At 48.9% G+C, this 22,618-nt stretch overlaps 3 protein-coding genes across 3 annotated transcripts; 1 reads left to right on the forward strand and 2 right to left on the reverse strand.

The window, feature by feature from the left end:
* Nucleotides 1-644: 644 nt before the first annotated feature.
* Nucleotides 645-10,439, reverse strand: CSUI_003859 (tetratricopeptide repeat-containing protein; the record flags this gene model as incomplete). Its single annotated transcript, XM_068064054.1, has 19 exons — nucleotides 645-749; nucleotides 965-1,088; nucleotides 1,387-1,484; nucleotides 1,942-2,217; nucleotides 2,398-2,459; nucleotides 2,998-3,208; nucleotides 3,419-3,636; nucleotides 4,066-4,354; nucleotides 4,678-5,003; nucleotides 5,310-5,404; nucleotides 5,722-6,038; nucleotides 6,711-6,969; nucleotides 7,380-7,875; nucleotides 7,953-8,316; nucleotides 8,565-8,785; nucleotides 9,041-9,144; nucleotides 9,242-9,468; nucleotides 9,739-9,916; nucleotides 10,297-10,439. The coding sequence occupies 19 exons, from the start codon at nucleotides 10,437-10,439 to the stop codon at nucleotides 645-647; spliced, it is 4,113 nt and encodes a 1,370-aa protein (XP_067923974.1).
* Nucleotides 10,440-11,802: 1,363 nt separating this feature from the next.
* CSUI_003860 (uncharacterized protein) lies at nucleotides 11,803-18,611 on the reverse strand. Its single transcript, XM_068064055.1, has 2 exons — nucleotides 16,949-18,611; nucleotides 11,803-16,052 (listed from the first exon to the last, which is right to left on the reverse strand). Exons 1-2 carry the CDS (start codon nucleotides 17,758-17,760, stop codon nucleotides 12,371-12,373), a joined length of 4,494 nt encoding a protein of 1,497 aa, XP_067923975.1. The 5' UTR covers nucleotides 17,761-18,611; the 3' UTR covers nucleotides 11,803-12,370.
* Nucleotides 18,612-19,090: 479 nt separating this feature from the next.
* On the forward strand, nucleotides 19,091-22,616 carry CSUI_003861 (uncharacterized protein). Its single transcript, XM_068064056.1, has one exon. The coding sequence runs from the start codon at nucleotides 20,281-20,283 to the stop codon at nucleotides 21,973-21,975; it is 1,695 nt and encodes a 564-aa protein (XP_067923976.1). The 5' UTR covers nucleotides 19,091-20,280; the 3' UTR covers nucleotides 21,976-22,616.
* The last annotated feature ends 2 nt before the right edge of the window (nucleotides 22,617-22,618 follow it).

Genomic DNA, 22,618 nt, shown 5'->3' on the forward strand with positions numbered 1-22,618 from the left:
GGCAGTTTTCTTGTGTTGATTGCGTGTCCATGCTGTATCGGCCGACCATGGGCCAATCTAAACCTTTTTTTCCGTCTCCGGCACCAAGTGGCCTACAGCTCTAAGACTGATTAAATTTTGAACGTGACAATATCCGCGGCGTTGCAGGCTCTCCCGCGTCTCCAGCCCACGTGTACACCTTCGGTGTCATAGGCCACAGATGTCTACGATCTCTATGGAGGCATTTGTGTCCCGCGGACTGCAGGCGTTCCCGCTGCTCGTTCCGCCGGCGCTGAGCAACTTTCTGCAGCAAGGGTACTGTTCACGAACGGCCAGGCTAAAGCAGATACCTCCAGACGGAGGCAGGAAGCGGCTTCCCAATGCTGGCCGAGTAAATTTTGATTCCATCACGAGAGTTCGGTCCCGGCACCTTGCCCCTCATGAACTGAGCGCGTTTTTAGGCTGCACAAGACGGCCCGCTCTGGTGACTCGAAGGGCGAGATTCTTCTCAAGGGAGCCTACGTTTCGTGAGACAAAGACGTCAGAGGCTCGTACGTACATCCTGAGAACACAGATTGCCGCGTCCTCGTCACCCGGCCCTCTGACGCGGCAGGTGGTTACCCCGGCGTTGCCTGGGCGGAGCACGAAGCTTGGCGTTCTGCGACTCATAGGAACAATGTCAAAGCGAAAGATGCCGCCTCCGTCGGGTCGATCAGGAAGTGTTGCTGTCTTCCAGCGTCGGTGGCAATGTTCATTGCTGCCCGTACGACCTGTCCCAGCAAACCGCACGCAGCTTTAAGAGTGTGAAGCAGGGGTTGTCCGTGCATAGAGGACAACGCGCCTGAAGGCTGAGTGTCGCCCAGGTTTTCCGCTTCGGAGGGCTGTAGCAGGAGCGAAACGGCTTCTGGTCTGCGTCTTGTAAATTAATTGATATGGACAGATAGCCACCTGCTATCTTCGCGGCGACTGTGAAGGCCGCACTTACCTCTGACACTCCGGTGGCCTCAGCGTTCTCGCTGCTAGTATTCAGTGCTTTCATCCATGTCGTGCTCAGCTGGCGTTGTCGGTCGAACATCTCAGCCCATGTTGAGTCCACCAGTGGGCGGATCCTGTACATCAAAACAAACAGAGACATCGAAGCGGGGACCCTAGCTTGCAGGCCGCCGATGTGTGTCTATTTGGAGATGCGCGATCCAACAGCTCGCTTGTGACTACCAGTGTTTCAGTCGCTGGCCTATGCAGTGTATCCTCGCTTGCCAAAGTAACAATATGGCCTTTTTTGCCTGTGTATCTGCCCAACGCTCATGGGTGGTACGCGTACACGGCCCGCTGACCCTGACAGCGTCTGAGTTCCTGCATCCGCCGTGACAGTAAGAGACCAGAGTCTAAAGTAGATTGCCCACTCACTCTTCTTCATCTTCTTGCAGTTCCTCAGTGGAGACCTTAAATAGGATTTTCGTGCTGTCGTGTGCAATCCCAACAGAAACCGATTGGCCTTCGGCTACCTGCGATAGAAAGATAGCATTACAGCCGGCGGCGGCGCCAGATGCCGAACAACAAACGCGAATCTGCACCTAGAAGCGCAACTCACCAAGGAGCTCGAGGTTACGCGGAACTCGGTGCTGGACATACGCAGGAGGAAGCAAACTCCCCGGTGGGAAATCGCGGAGGGCAAAGCGTAGTAGAGAACGGACATTAGGGTGAGGCAACGAGCACTTCACGTTGCCCCAGAAAGAGCAAGCCGCGAATGTCATCTAGGTGGGGAATCTGAGGAACCGAAGATGTCAGCGGCGAATCTGACTGGAGTCAGGCTTTCATTCTAGTCATTTCTCGGGGAACTAGCGAAGGTGCAGACTGCTTCGGGTGCAAGCACCTGATTCGGGTACGGGGCTTTTTCGGAAACACACGCAGAAAGAAGTAAGGTGGCTTCTGCAAGAAACTATTTTCTTCCTGAAAGCGCACCTGAACTGGGGTTAGCATCTGGCACGCTTGCCTCCACGCTTTTGTGCGGTATGCCACATGGCCCGTCGCCTCTGCGGCCTCCGATGCTTGTGTACGGAGTTGACCAGAAGTTTCGTGGGTGCTAGAGACATCAGAGCATTCTGTTCTTTTCTCGTCGCTGCTTCGCTCCTTCAAGCTGATAAGCTCCGGAGATGTTGAGATCGTGAGACTGTCGTCCACTTCGAGCTCGAACCAAAAGACAGCGGCATTGACCTCTCCAGCTTGAGTGAGTTTCACCTGAGGAGCCCCATCGGACCGGAGAAGGGGTCTCTAGCTGTAGGATACGGGTGCCGGGTGGTTGGGTGTCGGTCGGCTTTTGACGAAGAAGACAAGGTCCGCCTGCCAGTACGTCTACGTGTACGCCCGCGCTGATCATAGGAAAATGCGTCCAGCAAAAGCAATTTTGCCGGTGCTCACCTTCACTTCTTTTCTCGCTCGATCAAAAAGCGGAGAGGACCGATCGGCAAGGACGTTCTGAGCTGCAGCGGACAAGGCGAGCACACAAGGAAAGTTGTGATTGGTGACGAGAGCTCTCTTTTTGATTACGGGAAGCTCGTAGACGCCCACTAGACGCCCACTACATAACTTTGCACTCGACTGGACCAGGGAGGTGACACCTGATCAAACACACCTCCGACAACGAGGAGACTACAGCGAAGGAACATCCTTCTTTTTCACGCGACCGAGATCAGCGCCATATGGGAAGAGAACTCCCCCTTTAGCTACCACAAGCCACCGTGTCTTCGATGTGCCGGTTGCACAGACAGTATACAGTGGTTCACGTTTTGTTAGCTTTCCCTGAAACCGCGGGATTTAGGCCTGGGGTCTCCAGTCAGGTCTGAACTACCGAGTCATCCAAATTCGCAGGCAGATTCAGTCCATCGCCCAAGCAGATGAGAAGGCTTAGAGCGCATTCAGAGAAACTACTTCTCCAAGACCAAGTGTTCTGCTCGTCGTTAGTGATGGTCTGGCGTGTCAGATTTGAGTGCCCCCGAGAACGCCTTTGTTATCACGTACACAGATCAAAATCCCAGGCTTCAAAAGGATCACATAGTTGTGTGAACGTTTCTTCATCGAGGTTAATCCCTGTGTAGTCTGGCATGTATCGGTAGGTTCTCCACGTCTCCACGTTGATCTCCTTGAGACAGCGGCTGCCGAGCTCGACGAGGACTGCGAAGACACGGGCTCTCCTCGGAACGAACACGCCGTGGCGTTTGTTCATGAGAACCTGTCAAATGATCCGTAGACAAAGCTGTGCAGCCATGAAATTTACTAAGCCACCAAGTGTGGAGAGTCTTGTGTCCGGTATTCTCAACTTGCCCTGGTATTCGCTACCTCTCGATGCCCGGAAACTCGGACCGAAAGCGAGATTCAGAGTCCCCGGGAGTTGCTATGATGCTTGTTTACTGAGACCCCAAAAGAATAGGCAACGACTCACTCTGGCGACAAACTTGGACAGCGGAAGGGCGCCTTCTCCAAGACAACCATAATCGAAGAGACCGGACACGCATATGAGAAACGGCGAGGAAATCCGACAAAGCGCGGCACCTTCTGGGTCTGCTTGGTCCGCCTGGTCGAGCTGTGCTTGGATGTCAGTGCCCATAGGAAGCCGGAGTATTTCAGCCAGAGTCAAGAGACTACACGAATCTTCTTCACCTGCGCAATCACATCTGCGAGGACGTAGCAAGGGCTTACAGACGGCCGGGCAACGCTGCAGTGAGCAAAGGGTTTTCCGGGGGCCAGACCGAACAGAAAGTATGCAATGGGTGGGACTCGTACAGGGGTTGCCGCGGCCACTGGGCTTCTCGTGAACTCGGCGGTACTGTCACCCTCCATCGTGCTAGCCTCGCCCTCGGGGGCAGGCTAAAGTTTTGCAGATGCGGTCGTAGCTGAGCTTGAACTTCGGTTCGTTCATGGAAGAGCGTTTTTGTGGCATCTACTCCCGGTCTCGCTCGAAAGAGAAGTCTGTTGCTGTTTCCCAAGCCCCTGAGTTAGAGTAACGGGCGACAGTAGCACTCCCATCTAAACGGTGTAACTCGGTGTCTGACAGGCGAACTGGCGTGGCTGCCAGAGACTACAACTCACCACGAGGAGGCTTGAGTTGGCGAACATCTTTCTCAATGAAAGTAAATCTTTCCTTGAGCTTTGATTTCAAAAGCAGAGAATCACTTGAGTTATCTGCCGCTGCTGCAGTAGCCGATCCCCCACACGGCTGTTTCACAGTCTTCTCGTTTCCTGAGGAGGTTGCACGTTTCTGGTGTGCCAAGGACGCCGGCGTCCCCTTCGCGGCCTCGGCACTCAGGTCGGAGACTGGCTTCCACTTGTCTTCTTTGGCAACTAAGAGGCTCGGTGCAAGACTCTGCTCTAAAAGCAACTGCCAGTTCAGGGAACACACACCAAGGCACAAGGCAAGGCGCACTTACCCCTCCTGACAGCTCGTTCCGGGAGCGGGAGGGCTTTGCTCCATGTACCGCCAGGTACATTTATCTTCACGGTCCTTTGGTCTCAGTTATTACATTGTCTTCTTCTCCTGTAATAAAATGCCCGGGGCTGGAGCTACAAGGAAGCATTCTTTTCTGGGACTGATGTGGGAAGTGTCTGCCACCGCATCTTCGAATCTCTACACTCCGGGCAAAAAAGGATAGCCCCCGGTGCTCGATGTGTTTTAGTCTCCAAATGCGCATTCCCTACTCTCACCTCGGCGTTTTCCCTGGCGACTTTCTTGCAGGTTTTCATGATGCCCGGCCATGGGTCCACAACCGTCAGCTGGTACTTCTGAATCCTGCTTTGCTGTCGGTGCCATGCAGAAGCGTCCCGGCCCTCCATACGCACGATTTCTAGCGCCGCTCCATGGCCCATCAGAAAGGGGAGAGGTGCAGGTGCGCCACCAACACAAACCACCGAGAGGGGGGGAGTTGCAGGCAAATCAGTTGCGTCTGCAGACGCGGAGAGCTGCTCGTACTTGCTCATGCGCTGTCGAATCTTCTTCAGTTGGGACTGAGCGATGCGACCGAACGCTGCTTCTAAGTCTAATTACCCAGAGACACCGCAAGAGAACAACAGAAGAACCATGTCTGTGTCATTTCCAGTCTTCTTAGTTTACTCGCGTCAGCCGTGGAAACTGAGACTGAAGCTGGATGGTGAGAATCACGACTAGCGCCAGAAACGGACTCTACCAAGTGGATGAGGGCCTGGACTGGCGGCATCAGATGCGAATGGTAGACAACCATCCTCCTGTTGTGGCACCACTGCAGGTCTTTTGCTATACACCGACGACAAGAGGAGGCACAGCAGTTTAGCTTTGGTTCTCTAAGTTCTGTTGCGCTTACGTGAGAGCAGACCGGGGTCACGGAGGAGGTCGAGGTGATAGCGAGCGACCGCGACTTGCTGAGTTCGAGTCGGCGATTCGGATGGAGACACCAGTCTGGGAGGCAGGAGACACGACGTGAAAATCCCTTGCGGGCCTGTTTCCGCACTTCCCCGCGATAGACGAAAGAACAGCCTAGGCAGCTCCGGTCAGGGAGCGAACCCTTTCAGTATAACTGTCTGTGGCTATTACACGTGCGGAAGACTACTGAGTGCACGCCGGTTTTAGCACTGCGCAGCGTGTTTCCTTCCGCACTGATTCGAGAGGCACATGCCTTTGTATTTAGCCGAACCTCCACTTCAAACGGAGCCGCACTATCGAAACAATCGAGGGTGACTTTCGAGAGCCCGTGCGCTGGCAGTTTTTCTTCTTACTTGAATCGCAGTCGAGAAGAAGTGTGAGAGGCTTGGACAGCAAGTGTTTGGCCTTCCGTGACAGGTAGTGGGTCTACCCAGAACACGGCTTGCTTCCACAGCCCGCTTCTAGTCGGGTGATGGCAGGCAGTGTCCCTGTCTCTTTCAGAGTGAGGGATAGGCGCTCCGTCGATCACAAGCGTTTCTGCATCTCCGTGTCCTGCTGAGCAGCCTTGAACTTCTCGACTCAGCAGCTGATACCAGGCAACTATAGCGTTGAGAGAGCCGCTGTGGGAGCACGCCAGCTCTAGATCTTTCGCTCCATGCAGAGGAAGGTCCTGCGCCACAGCAGAAGATTGTAAGGATGTCGATCATTTCATGGCATACACCAGGAAGCTCAGAAAACCCCTGGTATCGAGTTCGGGTTAAAAGCGAACGACGTGCAGGAGTTCAGACGGCAGGCGGTGACACAGTACACGAGCCTTCTTTCCTTGGCAAGACTCAACGAAAGCGTAGCGCTATCAGATTCACTTCGTCGCAGAAAAGGCGCGAGCGACCGAATACTGTTTGCCCGGGGCGCCTTCGTGATGATACCTGAAAAAGACACCCCGGTCACGGAACTGCTGAATTGTCCGCTTTTCGGCTGAGCTATACTTAATCTATCCCGGCTTTACAAAAAGAGATACTCCGTTGTCCGTACATCCCCGAAACTGTTACAGCCAGTAGAGTCCCCTTGGCTTATGGGACTGAGGATGATCTCCGATCCATCTCGTGGCAGCTATCCGTGCTGTAGACATTCTACCGGAGGAAAATCTTTTTGGACTAACTTCCCTTCTCACCGTAAGTATTTTCGAGATAGAGTTGTCACGTTAAAGAGACGACTGGGGATACTTTAAACTTCTTACCTGTGACAGGCGGTTCACATTTCCTGAGAAAGTGAAGGTCTACTCAGCTCATGAGAGTTGCTGTCTCGTGCACTGTTCCCGGAGGGTTCTTCAGGAAAACCTCACCTGGTCTAGGCTTTCAAGAGGACCGTCAAATCTGAAGTGGAACACCGCCTGCGGCTCAGAAAGAGCCACGGCGACGTCTCCGTACGACCAAGAATGGCCTCCCGCTTTCGAGGTTTCGGTGCTTTGCGGCCCCACCGGGCGGACGACCATAGGGTCGGCGTAGGGGTTCCATCGCGCGGCTGTTTCCACAGCTGACCATTTGTATCCTGTCGTCGTCTCAGGCAGCGCAATTGAGAATGCTTGCACATAGACTGTAGCGCTGTAAGAGACATAGATGAGAAACAGAGCTCCCAGGCCGACAAATGTCTTGAGGACAGGAGGTGAAGCAACTCACTCGTTACACAATTGCCGCCATGTGCTCGTGAGCAAGCCCAAAGCAAACTGCAAGGAGAATAGAAAACCGTCTTCCTTCACCGAAGCTATGTGAAGATGAAGCCTCTTATGGCGTCAAGTCCTTTCGACAACACTTGCGCCGTGGGATACCGGAGGAAACTCGACTTTGCCCTCTCACACACTTCCGTCCCGGTGAGGGTACAAATACGGAGTTAGATTTCACAGAGGTTTGCAAGACGAAACCCTTTTTTAACTGAAGGGATACAATGGTAACAGGTTTTTTGTCTCGGCCATGTCATTCTGGACTGCCTTCGAGCTTTCACTCACTCTACTCACCTGCTCGGATACACTATGGGGTTCTTGACACACAAGTTCGTGCGTGCAAAGCGCACTTTGGGAACAACCCGACGACCTAGGAAGCCTTCGTCCAACACACTGAGGTCGATGACAAGCATCTCCGCTCTCCTGCTAATTTCTTTCGTCTCCAGGTCCAGCAGATCAGATGACTCTTCCGCACATTCCACCATCTCCAGTGGTTGCCGGACGACATTGACTACCGGCGCCACGCCATTCTTCTCTAGCATTTGTTTCGTAGCCTCTCCTGTACTCACAATAGATTTTTCAGCGAGCGCAAGGCCACTTGCTTTTTTTTCCGCGGTTTCTAGCTCCTCTGTCCGGGTGTGGACGCTTTCATATCCGAAGCAGGCGCGCCCTGTCGTGCGAAGATCAGCCAGGGTCTTCTGCCCTGGCTCCGGTGTTTTTTCATTCGACTTCTCTCCACAGCTGCGTCTATGACATCTCAAGGATTCTGCGGCGCAATCCCTTTTGACCCCTGTAAGAAGAGAAAAGTAGACGAGGTGCAAGCATGGTACAAACAAAGCAGACACACCTTGGTGTCCACCGACGTACCGAGCGGTTGTGATAAGAAGATCGGACACGCGGTGATTGGACGACAGTTGACACTCTTGAGGGTTGCCTGTTGATCAGGGTCCTCCACTCCAGCAGGCCCTTGGCCCGCGTCTTTGTCACCGGCTGGTTCTGAATGAGCGGGGGGGGTACTATTCAGGAACGAACAAGGGAACCGTTGCTTAAGAAGCTGTGCGGCCTTGACGAGTGGAAGACAAGTCCCAGTACCAAGGAACAACCAACTGGGAAGCTGTTCGTTCTCAGGAACCCTTCGTATCAACTGCTCTAGTCCTTCTGTGAAGCTTATGAGTTCCCTAGTATTCATCGACTCGGCGAGTCGCTTCGGCTCACGAAGCTCGGTCGTCAGCTGGTGAACACAGACACACATTCCACCCAGACATCTCAACAACTACACGCAACAGTTCGGGACGTCACTGAGAGCCACTGGCAAGCGTCAGAAGAAGAACCGCCGGATGAGCATGCGAAAAAGTGGCGGGGACTCGACGAGCCGCGAGAGCTCTCACCTTTCTACGGAATCTTGGCTATGACCAAAACGAGTGCTTCGTCTGAAATTTCAAAGGAGTGAAGGAGAAACTTAGAGGTCCTGTTGCTTACCTGCAAATACCTACATAGCGCCACTGGTGCTTCTGCTATGATCTGCTGCTTTTTCAGCTCGGACTCTCCGAGGCCGCCTTTAGTTTTTCCTCCCCTTTTGAGAGTTTTTTTCGTCCTCCGAAGAAGTTCCAGATAGTCGGGAGCTTCAGTGAAGACAGATGAGGGAGAGAATGAAAAGGATTGTATTTGCGAGTCTCCCGAACTGCAAATAGCGGGTTTCCCTGCACAACAGGACAAGAATCAACACCGCACTTCTCTTCCTAGCTCTCATGAGCCGGATCGATATCGAGGTTGTTACAGTCGGCAAAAATCGAGAAGTTGTATAACGTCTTTTGTTTTGGGCGACTCCGCTCCGTTGAACGGGTAGCGGGCTGGGGTTCCATGCACAACGATGAGAAACGTCGACACCGCTGTCACTCCAGCGGTCAAGTATAGGCAGCAACCGACTCTCTCACGCCTACGACGGCAGTTCTTACCCGTGAGAAACATTTCGAGATCGCGTTTCTGCTTCTCGGACAGATGTTCACTGAATTCGATTCCGCATCCGGCAGGGTCGTCCGTGGGCAGGTACTCTCCCTCTCTGTGAAAGGAATGTAACACATCCAGAAAAGTTACCACTACTGGATTCTGACATAGAAGCTGTCTCCACCCTCGCAGACGCATACAGAAGAACTCACAGAGCCGCCTCGTCGGGGTCTTCGATGTCATCGAATCTTTTGTAGTCCACACTAACGCGCTCAACAATCTTGGCTTTCTGAACACACAGCTCTGCTTTGTTGATCCAGTCGTCTAGCTCCTTCACTTTCAATTGATCGGTTTCATGCCGTCTTGACACTTTGAAAGCGGACACTGCTCCACTGTACTTGCCTGTAGCGAACAACACGCGGGCTGCCCGAAACCATCCCTGCAAGAAAGTACAACGCAGCGAGTTGGCAATTGCTCTCTGCCTCGGAGTACGTAGGTAATAGAGTAGTTTCTGAACCCATGGAAAAGAACTATCCGGCATTCCCACTGTTGCCGTGTGGGCTCCATAGGAATCTGAAGTGAATAGTGAGTTGCGTGAAGAGGACCGGGAGTAGCACCTGATGAGCGAACACGCTTGCTTGTATCCTTCATCGTGGCTGACATGACGATGATTCTGCGGTGCTCTCAGTGCAGTTCGTGCCTCGCATACCTTGGCCCAGTCTTGTTTCAACTGGATACACAGTCTCGCGTCCTCTAGCGCCTTGTTATAGTCTTTCAGCTGGAAATGACACGCCGACCTGTTTGAGACCAACAAGTGCTTCTTGGAAGGCTCCTCGCCGGCCAAAGCCTCGTTATAATATTGAATAGCCTCCTTGTAGTTTTTCTTGCTGTTCAGAGTCCAACGGAAAGGAAAACACCAGAAGAGCAGACTGGTCTATTACAAGACGGTCAGACCGTGGAGTATGCCGTCGCTACATACCGCCGCTCTGGAACTGTCACGCGGTTCCAAAGGACCTGGAGCACTTCAATCGAGAAATGCAACAGACTGGCTGAGAAGCAACGAGTTGCGACGAGAAAGCGAAGAATAAGTTGCTAGCTGGGATGTATTTCTCCACCTGATCCTTCACAAATTCGGTTTCATGCTTACACGGCACTACGTCGGTCTTGCAGCAGACTAGGCATGAGGTATCAACGAGTGGGCTCTTCCTCACTACTACAGATGCAGCCACCTTAGAAAAAAGCGTGTCCTTGGCGTGCAGAAACTTACGAGAATGCAGAGTTGCCTAGTTCGCGAGCCCGGTTCACCGCATGCTTGACAAGATCCTGGTCCATGCCTTTGAAAGCTCCCTCTACGGCAGCGTAGTCACCAGAGCAGTAGGCGGACATGATCTTCGTAGCTTCTTCCTCCATCCTGAGGACTTAGAGGGTGACAAAGACAGCAGTGCATCCACTTCGGGTGACGACGACGGGGGCCCAAGGCAGCCCGAGATTGAGAATCGCTCGCTCCCTTTTCGGCAGCTCCTCGTACACCGTAGGGTACAAACAGTGCCGCCACGGCTTTGCGGGTTTACTTCGCAGCCAGGAGGGACAAAAGTCAACTGAAAGCACGCTAAAAAAGTACAACGATCCAGGTGTCCCCCCACTTCGGCGAAATTGACGGCCGCCCCTCTCCGCGGTGCTGAGACGGCCCCGTTTTTTGGCGGTGTCTCCGTCAGTCCAACAACGTGAAACTCCGGCCGAGTTATCTTGTCAAAAAGCCAAGAAATACCGGCTCCCAAACAATGTTGGGCGCTGTTTGCTTCACAGTCTTCACCAGAGGATAGCTCGAGGTTTTCCGAGCGCAATCGTTTATGGTGCGTCGGTCTCAGATCGGCGCACTGAATTTTGCCCAGTATCGAGGGCCGGCGGCAGTCTTACCAGGGCAACGTCACAGGCACCATAAGCAAGCCCGACGTCTTTCCTCAGCTTTTCTCCAGCTGTCTTGCATCTCCCTAAAATGAGTAATGCGAATCTCTTGGGGGGGAGAAGGACCACCGACGATGTTGCTCGAGTCAGCCTTTGTCCTATCAAAGAGGATCGATCCCCTGAGAATTGTCTTTTGTTTTCTGTTGTGTGTGAAATCTGTAGCTGCTTTGGCATCTGTGGGAGACTGCCTAGATAACGGATGCCTGCATCTCAAGGAAAGACTGGAGGCCCAGGTGCCGAAAACACGACAATGCGCAGTTGTCCGCATCGAGTTGAAAGCGACGCGGTCCTGGCTACCACACCATCTTGGGGTGGCACCTGATGAATTGTGAGAGCCACCTTTTTTTTCAGATTCCTGAGTGACCTGGAGAATAAAGAAGCTCTCTGATCACAATGTTTGTCCGACGTGTCTGGTGCAGGATGATACATATGGCCTCGGTCTTCGAGCCCAAAAGGGCAAGAACGAGCTGGCATGACCGTGTGGAGACAAACACAAGCCAGGCACCTGGTCTACCAACTGCACATAGGAACCGTGGTTTAGCTCTTCTGTCTTCCAGATATCATGTTGATTCTAGTGGCGAATGACTACTGGTATGACTTCAGCTCTTTGATATACTTTTGGTGTTTGCTTTCACTGACTGTATTCATGAAACATCGCCACCGGCATCTCATTCACACACAGGCGCCCGCCAGCATCATTCGGACGTTCAGGAACTATATAACGCTCTCGTGGCAACTGTAGGTGCTTGCTGTACCTCTTCAAATCACTTCATCTTTTTCTCAGCTTACAAGCGACACACATGTACATGGCGAAAGGAGACATGTCGCTCAGAAAGAGAGTTACGTTCAGGCAGTTGAGGAACCTTCTATCTCAAGGCGACTCCTTCCCTGTACGCTCTTTAGTCTTTATGTAGGTAGCTATGAGCCTGGATTCCCTTCTGTGTCTAGGAAGAAGAATTTCACAGTTTTCCACAGATGACTGGGAAAGAAAACTCACCCATGAAGACGCGCTCGCCTGTTGGGCCTTTACACACACCCGGATTTGTGGCTACGTATGCAGCTCCACACTGTTGACTAAGCAGATCGAATACTCGTGTGCACGCGTGCTAGTTGTTATGCAAACACGGTCGTCTGTAAATCGAAGAATAAACGAAGCGAATAGATGCATGTGTGTTGCGAATGGAATGGTCTGCAGTCTCTCCGTCTCTGCAGCGCCAGGCCATCTGTTCAGATCTGACGAGTCCCCGTTCCTTCGAACCGATGCACAAGGATTTCCTTGCTTTCTATTCCTTTTCTCTTCTAAAAAGCGAAATGACATAAAGTAACGTACGACAGCAAGATGAATCCATTCACTTCAATCCTTCGACAAGGTTTTCTCATCTCCCTTTCTTCCTTCGTTGAGACGGCATTGCTTCACTCGACAGCATTTCTTCTCTCCTCATAGGTATGTGCCCATCAGGGAGATCTCCCTCTTCTTTCGTTTCTTTACACTCCAACGCTCTTTCGGCTTCGGGCCTCCCTGCACCTTCCTGTGATCCCCCACCTTGATTCCTACCGTGAAGACGAGAGAAAAGTTCATCCAGAGAATCTCCGAGAATTCGATTTCTCTTTTGCCCGTCTTTTTCAGGAGTGTTTTGATTAGTCTCTTGTTCAAAGATAAGTTTGGCGTAGCGTGCAGGATCAACATCATAAGGGTCATTTATCATCTCGCTTCTTCTCGGCTTACGATAAGATTTCTTATTACCATCTCTTGAAGTGCCTGGAGTGAGAACTTCTTCCCTCTTAGAAAGGGAATTCTCAGGGTCCTCGTCTATCATTCTTCTTAGTGAAGTCGTGTCAGTACTCTGAGAAAGAAAGGATGGCTCACTAGCACTCTCAAAAGAAAAAGACATCTGTCTCGCTCTGCACCTACCTCTACGTCGCCTGCCGATAGTGCGTTTTCCTATGCTTGGAGGAGTTTCTCCATCTTGTTGCGTTTCATAAAGAACCTTCTGATCATCACTCTTAGAGGCCTTTCCTGTGGTAAGACGAGATGATCTTTCTTGTCTAAAGACATCTCCAGCATCGAACTCTTCTTTTTCTTCATCCTTTTCACTCCCCTCTACATACTTCGTTCTTGTTTCTACATGTCTTAATCGATAGTAATTGCCGTAAGGTTCTTCTCTCTCAGAGAAAAATCTTACCGCTTCTCTTTCAGCATCTTCAGCAGCAAATGCTGAGGCCATTGCTTTCTCTACTCCACGGCGAGCTTGACTGCTCATCCCCGGAGAATAAATTCTTTCTCTCTTAAGAGCGCTTCGCTCCTTATCTATCTCTCTCTCTTCTCTTTCTCCTTTACCATCTGTAGACTCTCGTATCCAGTAACGAGATTTCTCACGCCCTCCAAGATAAGAGCTGCAATCTCGATCTTTAGATCGACACCCTACTCCTATATCTTCATCATCCTCCTGGATCTTTTTTTCATGGATAGCATGCAAATCTCCTAGATTCATAAGACGCCTATCTAATCCTCTTTTGACCAGACGAATCAACGATCGCATTTCCTCTATATTCTCATACTTCTTCTGATTCTTCTTGATCGTTTTGTCTATACCATCCCCCTTTTGCCCTCTTGTTACCTCCATAACGTCTTTTCCTGAACTTCTCTTGGCTTCAGTCGATACTACACCTTTCTTCTTACCCTCATCTTCTACAACTCCTTCTAGGAAAACTTCTCTCTTATCATCTTCATCTTCTTCTTCTTCTCCTCGGCAAAACTCTTCAGACGTCCTATCAGCATGGGTTGAAGAGCCTCGAATCTTCTCTCTGCTCCAGTCAAGAAGTAGACCACTCTTCTTCTTCTTCTTCTCGTTTGCTTCATGCCCTTGATCGTTGTTCTTCTCCTCTCTCTCAGACACCATGGAAAGAAGCTCTCTTTCCTGGGGAATCCACATCTCTTCAATCTGAGAGAAAGTCCGTTGAAAAATGATACATTCCTCTTGATCCATCCTTGCGATCGAGTGACGTAATCTATCGAGACACTTGACAACGATAAGAGGTACAGGAGAAGGTCTCGCTTGACTCGTCGAGGTCTCCTGCTGTCCTGTACCTAGACGCTTTTCATGCTGTATCTTCATGGATGAGCTATGGCAATGCCGAGAGAAAGCACGTAGGATCGTGATAAGACTTTGAGGTGTTAAGAAAGGCCATATCCTCTTACTGCGGATTTCTGTGCTGATCTGATAGAAGAGAAAGTCATTCTCGACTCCTAGAGAAGATAGAGCGTCGACAGATTCACACAGACCTTGGGGAGTGAAATGAGGCAATTGCTTAGAGAGACATGTGCAAAGAAGAGGAACAAGTTTCTCTTGGACTTCTTGGAGATCGATACCCGGGGTTAAATGAGGAGGGAAAGCCATGGAAAGAAGTCGATTCTCTGTGGCTTCGCGAAAAGAAGAAGGTGGGGGAGAAGAGGGAGAAGAAGGACTCTCAAGAAGGGAATAGATTGACGAGGAAGGAGGGGCGGAGGGAGAAGACGACGAAGGAGTGCTTGATGCTGAGAGGAGAGAAGACGAGACAGAAGAAGGTGAAGAGATCATATCCGTATTCGGAATTGAAAGGAGAGATGAAGAAGAAGAAACGTCTTCATGAAAAGAAGAAGAAGATGAACGAAGATCCTTCTCCTGAGACGAAGAGAGAGATGCCTGTGTTTGCGTTTCGGATGATCTAGATGACACGTAGACAGCTTCTTCTTCTTCGTCACTCTTTCCCCCCCTTTCAGACCACCGAAGCCTCTGTAGAGCTCGCAAGCATACAGATATAGCCTGAGGTGTGAGAGCATACGGTAAGGTCTCCTTATTTCCATTGTCGCTCCTGTACCTCTCTCCTTTCTCTTCATCTTTTCTTTGTCTGTTCTGTTCTTCTCGATCCGATTCGTGGAGGTCTTCTAACTCATTCCTCTTCTCTTCAGAAGTGTTGCCTGCTGCCGATAAAGCACGGTGTGAAGAGGATTGTCTCTCGTCTTTAGTGCCTCCGAAGACATCCTCTAAAGCTATTAGATAGAGACGGGTAGTTAGGAGATCGATCAGTTCTTTCTTATAAGTCTTTTTCCTGTCTTTTGGGTCTTCTTTTTTTCTGTTAAGATCCTCAAGAGAAACCCTTGAGAGGACTCCGCATGCATGAAGAACCTGAGAAATGAAGGCAACTCCCACATCATCGATCAGCTTAGGAGACTGCTGAAATCGAGTGTATAGACACCTGAAGAGAAGATCAGGGTCATCGATTCCCGTTCTTGAACATGTATTGAAGACTTGAGCTATTTCTGGGATAGAAAGATCATGGAAGTCTTTCGAAATCTTCTCAATCATAAACCTGAGAAACATTTCGATGCTTTCTCTTTCTTTATGACTTTCTCTATTCTTCCCCTCTCCATGATCATCATCCTCTCCTTCATTCTCATTCACTTCTTTTTCTTGTTCTCTTTGCTCTCTTTTCCTCGTCATCCTGTCAAGCATCTGCCCTCGCTTAAGTCTCTTCTCTCCTGTATAGAAGACAGCGGAGAGTCCATGGGCTATCATAATAGCTTCACTCGCACATAACTCTTGACGTTTTCTCCATGCATGCGATAGAAAGGCCATCCAGAAGTCTGTATGGTCATATCGAAGTCTGGAGCCTAGGAGATTTCCTATCAAAGCTGTACATCGAGGGGAATAGGAAGAAAGATCACGTAGAACCTGCTCGGCTATATCATCGAAGAAAAGAGTATCAGGAATCTTTAGCTTGACAAATGCATGCGTTACAGACACCACATGCTCGGGCTCGAAGTGAGTTAGCTTATGAGGAATCTCTTCGCTAAGGCGCTTGAAAAGACGCGGGTGATAAAAGTTAAGCTTGGCATACGCATTGGCAATTAAGGAAAGATCTTGACTATTCGTATTTCTTAACTTGACAGATAAATGACTTCCTAAAGTCTCGAGCAGTTCGAGATGAAGAAGATTATGCCGGGCAAGAACATTCAAGACGAGAGACGCATGCCGAGGATACATAGACGCGGAAAGACTATACGCCTGCTCTGCATATCTGAAAGCAAAGACATGCAATGCAACACACCACCTCTCCTAATGCATAGAGTTTCGAAAGAAATAGATCCATATATATGTGAATATATTAGAGGTATGGAGAAAGAGAGCCAGAGAGAGAGATAGGTCTATTCTGTTTCTTTCTCTCTCTGTATATGTGTTATATATACAGGTATGTGTACATCTGTGCATGCGTAGGGGTATCTCCTATGAATACATAGATGTACATCGGTTTCTCAAATAGACCATTCCTTCACAAGCTCCTGGACAGACCTCTAGGCTTCTTTGCTGAGAATTACAAAGGGGGGATCGAACCCACGACCTCTCGCATGGTAAGCGAGCCCAGATAAGATCTACGATCATATAGAGAGAGAAACATCGGTTCCTCATCTTTTCTATTATTTAGCAAGAGATCTACAGATATCTACGTAGATGGTGTATAAGCACGTGTCGAACTTTAATTTTCAGAAAATGACGCATAAGAGATGGACGGGGAGATGAGCTAGAGCAATGATAGACAACAGGGAGGCAGTAGTTGGGCATTCACTGTACGTACACCTCAGAACAGCAACCAACACGCAAATCGATTCATACTATGAAAATACACCAAGTTTACAGAAAAAAGAGGAGACGGCTAGACGGATACTGTCTTCGATACATCAGGATACATATGTATGTACCGATGTGGATATACCCACGTATGTGTAAATATACACCATACAGACACACACTAGGAATCCGACGCTATCTATCTATCCTAAATCTATCTTTAATCTATCTATCTATCTATGTATAGAAGTAAACACTACGGTCGCTTCTGTCGCGTTTCGCTGTATTCCATTTATGGTGTCGATGTTCGCGTCTCAAGTGTACATACACCTCTCATCTTGGACTGACCGTAGTAGAAGATCGCGATCCTTTGCATAGCCGAATTTATTCAGCGCGCATATAAGGACAGCTAGCTTCCAAGAGTCACATCCTTCTGGAGAAAAGATAGCTCCTTTTTTGATAAGCTCAATTCCATCTCTTTGCTTTTCATATTCAAAAGGATTCTTTACTTTTCTTTCTATCTCGACTTGCTTTCTTCTACTAGGCCGCGATTCTCTTCTTGGCTCTTCTTTCTTCCCTCTTCTTCCTCTTTTCTTTCTCCTCGCTTGTCGTGAGCCTCCTGAAAAGAGACGTGTCTGATAAGACAGAGAGAAAGGAGAAGAGGAAGAAGAAGAACAAGAGGAAGAAGGAAGTCCAACTGAAGGAAAAGAGGAGAAGGGAGAAGAAGAAGAAAGGGAAGAGGGCAAGAAGAAAGGGAGAGAAGAATAGGATGGCGAGGAAAAAGAGCGAGAAGAAGAAGAAGGATAGAAGATCGACGATGAGCCAGAGAAAGACGGTGCTGTGGTCTCTAGGAACGAGGAAGTCTCACAAGAAGAAGACAATGGACACCCCAGAGATGAACGGAAAGATGACTGATAGAAAGAAGTAGAAGAAAGAGGAAGGCAAGTAAAAGGAGAATGAGAAGAAGAAGAGAAGAAAAAGAAGGACTTTGGAGTGAGAGATGCAGAGAAAGAAGGGAATAAGACTTCTGTATGAAGAGATCTTTTCCTTCTCTTCCTTCTTCTAAGCAGCATGCCGCTACTATAACGAAGTAAGAAAGAGGAGAAACCTCTCTCATTGACACTTATCAACTTTTGTGTATTTCTTCCTGTCCCCTTCATCTTCTTCTGAGTGATTCGACGCGAAGAAAACAGAAGATAGGAGAAAGACGTCTTTAGGAAAGACTTCGAAGAAAGAGATTTCGCCGCGAGAGAAAGAGGAAACTACGGAGAGGTCAAGCATGATAGAGGAGAGAAAGCGATCTGTATAAGTACGAGAAGAGAAAGAAGAAGAAAGAGAAAGAGAAGAACAATAGAGAAAGGACAGAAGAAAAGAGGAAGGGAAAAGGCGAGGATGAAGTGAGAAGAAGAGGTTGATTCGTCAGATTTCCATCTCTCTTTCTCCTCCATTTCTTGCCTCTTCTTCTTTCTCTCCTTTTTCGGAATAGGGCATTTCTAAATGTTCTGATTTGCTTGAGAGATCCGGAAGATATTCCTTATGCAAACGAAAGGAAGCAATCCTTTCTCCGAAAAAGAAGAAGTTCACCTGAAGCGCGTGTTGTCGATAGTCTCAGGTGTATGTACACCCGAGGAGGAGTGCCATGTGCTATGAGACCTGCTGGCTGGCAAAGCAGAAGGAAGGAATGACGAGTGGACAGCATAGACGAAAGGATTTGGGATGTCTAAAAAGTGGAGGCATCTATACATGTAGAGATCGACCAATCCTCTAGCGGAGGAGCATATGTTAAGCGGAGAAGATTTCGTGTAAAAGCCCTGCAACGTTCACGACTGCAACTTCCATCTATGGATGAAGAGAAGAAACCTTTTCCTGGAGATCTCGTTAAGAAAAGGAAGCTCTCTCTCTCTTCTCAAACGTCCAGGAGATCCAGGGAAAGGATTTAAGAAGGACGAAGAGCACCCCTTTCCTTCAAGAAGGAAGTCTCGAGAAAGCAAAAGATTTAGACAAGTCTTTCTTCTTCTTGAGAAAAAAGAAGTTTTCTTTCCCCAGGAAGATAGCCCCAGAAGGAATATGATTGATCTAGATGCCAAAGATGTGCATGTATTCTCCATCTGTCTCCTTCGTCACCCGTGTGTATGTACAGACAGACGAAGTCAATATGAGGAGGACCACAGGGAGAAAAATCCATCCATTCCTTTCGGTCTCCCCAAGATTGTCTTCAAGAGAGAAATCTCTCTAAGATTCTCTCTTCGCTTCGCTGTATAAGTTCTCCAGAGTACTTCCCTACTCTTATTTCTCTTTTCTTCCATCCATTGCCCTCCGAGAAGGGAGACGGCAACACATATTTGTCGTCTCTCTTGCATGTGGGTGTCGTGTGTCTCCCACCTCTTCTTCTCCCACTGCAGTCTCCTTCGCCGCTTCGCTTTCGATGCTTCTTCAGCTAGCCCCACAAATCGATGCGCACACACACATGCAAATACACTGGGGTGTAGAGACACTCCAGGTCATCCCAAAAAGGCAAAGGAGAATAAGGGAGGGTGGGACTGCTGTACCATCAGCGAAAGAAGAAGAAGAAGACAGTCTTGAGATAAACAAGAAGAAAAGCTTTCTCTCTAGATCCGTCTTTAGCAAGTAAAGAAGATAAAGCGAATCTATCCTTTTCTTTCCTCTTCCTTGTGTAGAGTTCGTCAGTGGTTTCCTTACTGCTCGACAAAATGAAGAAGAAAAAGAAGGATAAGGATCTTCTCTCTTCTTCTTTCTCTTCTGGTATTCCTCCACAAAAGCGGATATCTCGTCTGCTTCAACCCTCTTTCTGTCCTGACCTTTCTCTCCTAAACAATTCTCTTCTTTCTCCCTCTCCCCGTCCTATGAAACCCTGTCTTTCCTCTTCTTTCATGCTGTCTCTTCTCTTCCTTCTTCTTCTCTTCGTCCTTCCCTCATCTCCACCTTGCGCATGTCCTCGCTCTTTCTTTTCTCCTTCTTCTTCTTTCGTACACACCCCATTCTCACTACTCACACAAAGACCATCTTTTCTTTCCTCTCCGTTCTTCTTTTCTCCTTCTCTTCTCTTCGCCTATGCCGGATGACGAAAGCAGCTGATCATTCCCCGGCCTACTGGATCAGAAGATCGACTAGGGAGACTCATTCATGGTGTGAAATCTTCAGGTGTATATACATACCGATTTATCAGGAGACATCCCTATCTTTCTTCTTCTCTGCTTGCATCGACAGCTCTCGGGTATCGTCTAAAGAACAAAATCTCCCAAGACGGATTAGCCTGGTCTCGCAATCCTCATTTATCTCTCTTTGCTCCTCCTGAATCTTCGCCCTATATTCGGGATACCATCTTCACGTCTTTATCTTCTTCTTCGTCCAGAGATGCACACGATCATAGAGGAGCTGATACAGAAGGAAATGAAGGAAGAAGAGAGGATGAGAAAGAGAAGAGATCTTCTTCTCTACCGTTCGAAAAGAGAGGAGAAGATGAAAAAGAGGAAGAGAGATCTAGAAAGAATGAACAGATTGGTCGGCGTTGTCAATCCCCTTCTTTCTTATCTTCATCTCTTTCTTCGAATTTCTCCTCTGATAAGGATCTGTGTAAGTCTTCATCTCTTCTTTCAATTGGTCGAGGTTTTTCCACCTTCCGCGAAGCTTCCCGACTGCTCGACTCGTCTTCTTTCTTTATGTCTCTTCTCTCAAACAAGGAAGTTCTCTATGGCCGAGAACCTCTCTCCTTTCGCTTTATCTCTTTTCCTTCATCCTTTTCTTCATCTTCTCAAGCCAGGAGAGGACATCTCTACGACAATCGACGTCCTCATCTCGATGCTGTGGGGCTCGTTATACGCCTGAATCGATTCCGATGGCTTCTCCTTCCCATGAAGATCGAGGAGAAGAAGAGTGAAGAAGAACAAGAAGATCTAGAAAGAGAAGAAGGCGAGAGACAGAGAGAAGAGAAGGAAGATCAAGAAGATGAGCTACCCCCCGAAAAAGAAGAGATAAGAGAAAAGGATCTTCATAGCATCGATGATACTCGGCTGGAGAGGTCATCGACAGACATAGAAGAGAAGAGACAAGGAAAGAAAGACAGAGAGGAGAAGAGACAGAAGGAAGAGAATTCTTACATGGAGAAAGAGACTGAGAAAAGAAGAGAGATCGAGAGACACCCCCATACTTTCTCTTTCTCTCTCTCTACCTCTCACACCTCTCTCCCATGGAGCGGACGTCTTGTGTTGCGTATACTTTACTATGGAAAAGAGAAACAAAGGATGCCTTCGCAGATCTCTTCCTCGTCTTCTCTTCGATCAGAGGACTCTTCATCTTCTTCTCTCTCTTCACAAGAGAAGAAGGTCAGTAGGACTCGATCTTCTCTTTCTTCTTCTTCTTCTGATGACTCTGAAAAGAGAAAGAAAAAGGAGCAAGGTGACGCGGTGTATATACAGGTCACAGCTATCTCGTATAAACCGAGAAGCTTGAAAGAAAGACAAGAGCAGAGGAGAGAAGAATCTTCATCGAAACCTCTTTGGGAACCTACCCATGCTTTTCTACACGCTCTCGCGAATGAACTTAAAGAGGCCATCTCTTCGCATATAAGGACGAGAGAGCTACGCTTAAAGAAGTTCAAACGCTATTCTTCATCTCTCCTACAGCAACAAGAAGAGGAAGAAGAGGAGAAAGAAGAAGAGGAGAAAGAAGTGAGACAGATGACTGGAAGACAGGACTATCATGTGGGGAGAGAAGAGGAAGAAGAAGAGGAGAGAAAAGAAGGAGAAGAACAAGGGGTGACCAGGCATTGCGTTGTGAGAGAAGAAGAAGAAGAAAAAGACAAGAAAGAAGAAGCAGAAGAAGAGAAGGCTGTTGAGAGAAGTGAAGGTGCATGTCTACTTGACGAGGCAAGGAATGAGAAAGAAGAACTAGGAAGAAATAGCAAAGAAGAAGAGGAAGAGGGAGGAGCAGGAGAAGAAGAAAAGACAGATAAGAGGCTTATGAAGAGAAGGGGTGAGACACTCCCTAGTCATGTGAAAGCAATGAAGACCATCTATCGCCATGGGGTGAACGAAAGAGAAGACCTGCAGAATGAAAGAGAAGAAGACCCAGAAGAGGAAAGAAGAAGAAGGAGAACCACTTTCCTTTCTACTACTTCTTCTTCTTCTCCTCCTCCAGGACTCTTGGCTAAGACTGTGGAGTTTCTCGAGTCGATCGTTCTTTCTCCTCGCAAGGAGGGTCTTTCGTCTCGCTCATGGAGAAGACAGAAGATAACGACGAAGATGAGAGAACGCTGGAATGGACAACTGCTAAAGAAAGGAGACCGCTCTTTCTCTCAGAGCCGAAAAAAATTACACTGGAGACCTCCCCCACAACCCCCAGGGGGCTCATCCTGAGGGTAGAGAGACAATCGATCTCTCTCTCTCTCTCTTTCTACGTCGTTGCCTTTCATTTTTCTCTCTTCTCTTGTCTTCTCAATCCTCGCCGTAGCTGTCTATGTACTCTCTCCATCCGGTGGGGAAGAAGCAGAAGCAGCAGAAGAAAAGAAGATGAGGTGTCTGTTTAGTAAGGGTTCATCTTTCGTCGACTCTTCATTCCTTCTCTCTCCTTCTCTCTACCTCTCCGATAAGAGAAGGGGGGGGCGGGATAGTAGAGAGAGGATGTTCGTCTATAAGCATAGATGAAGATAGGACAGTTCGTCTTGTTGGCACTGTAAAGGAAACACACGAGTCCGAGTGTCGCCAGATGGATGGCTAGTAGACTTGTCTTCTTGTGGATCTGTGTGGAACTGGTCTTGGATACCTGGATATGCTACCAGTCTTGATGTGCAGCCTGTAGAAATACCTTCGAACGGAAGGAAGGAAGTGCAGAGATACACCGATCTATCTATAGATACATAGACGTGAATACAGGGCGATACCAGCAAGGCAACTATATAGAGAGACATAGACAAGCCTGGGGATTGCTATATGTGAGGAGAGAGATTTAGAAGAACAAGAAGAAGAAAGACTTCGAGAAAGAGAGACAAAGAGAGAAAGA

Source organism: Cystoisospora suis, assembly GCF_002600585.1.
Source record: "Cystoisospora suis strain Wien I chromosome Unknown contig_1741, whole genome shotgun sequence".
Lineage (NCBI taxonomy): Eukaryota > Apicomplexa > Conoidasida > Eucoccidiorida > Sarcocystidae > Cystoisospora > Cystoisospora suis.

Bases quoted from the DNA above. Each gene is read 5' to 3' on its own strand.
- CSUI_003860 (XM_068064055.1), bottom strand. From the start codon at position 17,760: ATGAAGGGGACAGGAAGAAATACACAAAAGTTGATAAGTGTCAATGAG. The intron at 16,053-16,948 runs GTCAGTCCAAGA...CTTTGCTTTCAG, and splicing joins GATCGCGATCTTCTACTACG to ATATGCAGAGCAGGCGTATA.
- CSUI_003861 (XM_068064056.1), top strand. From the start codon at position 20,281: ATGTCTCTTCTCTCAAACAAGGAAGTTCTCTATGGCCGAGAACCTCTC.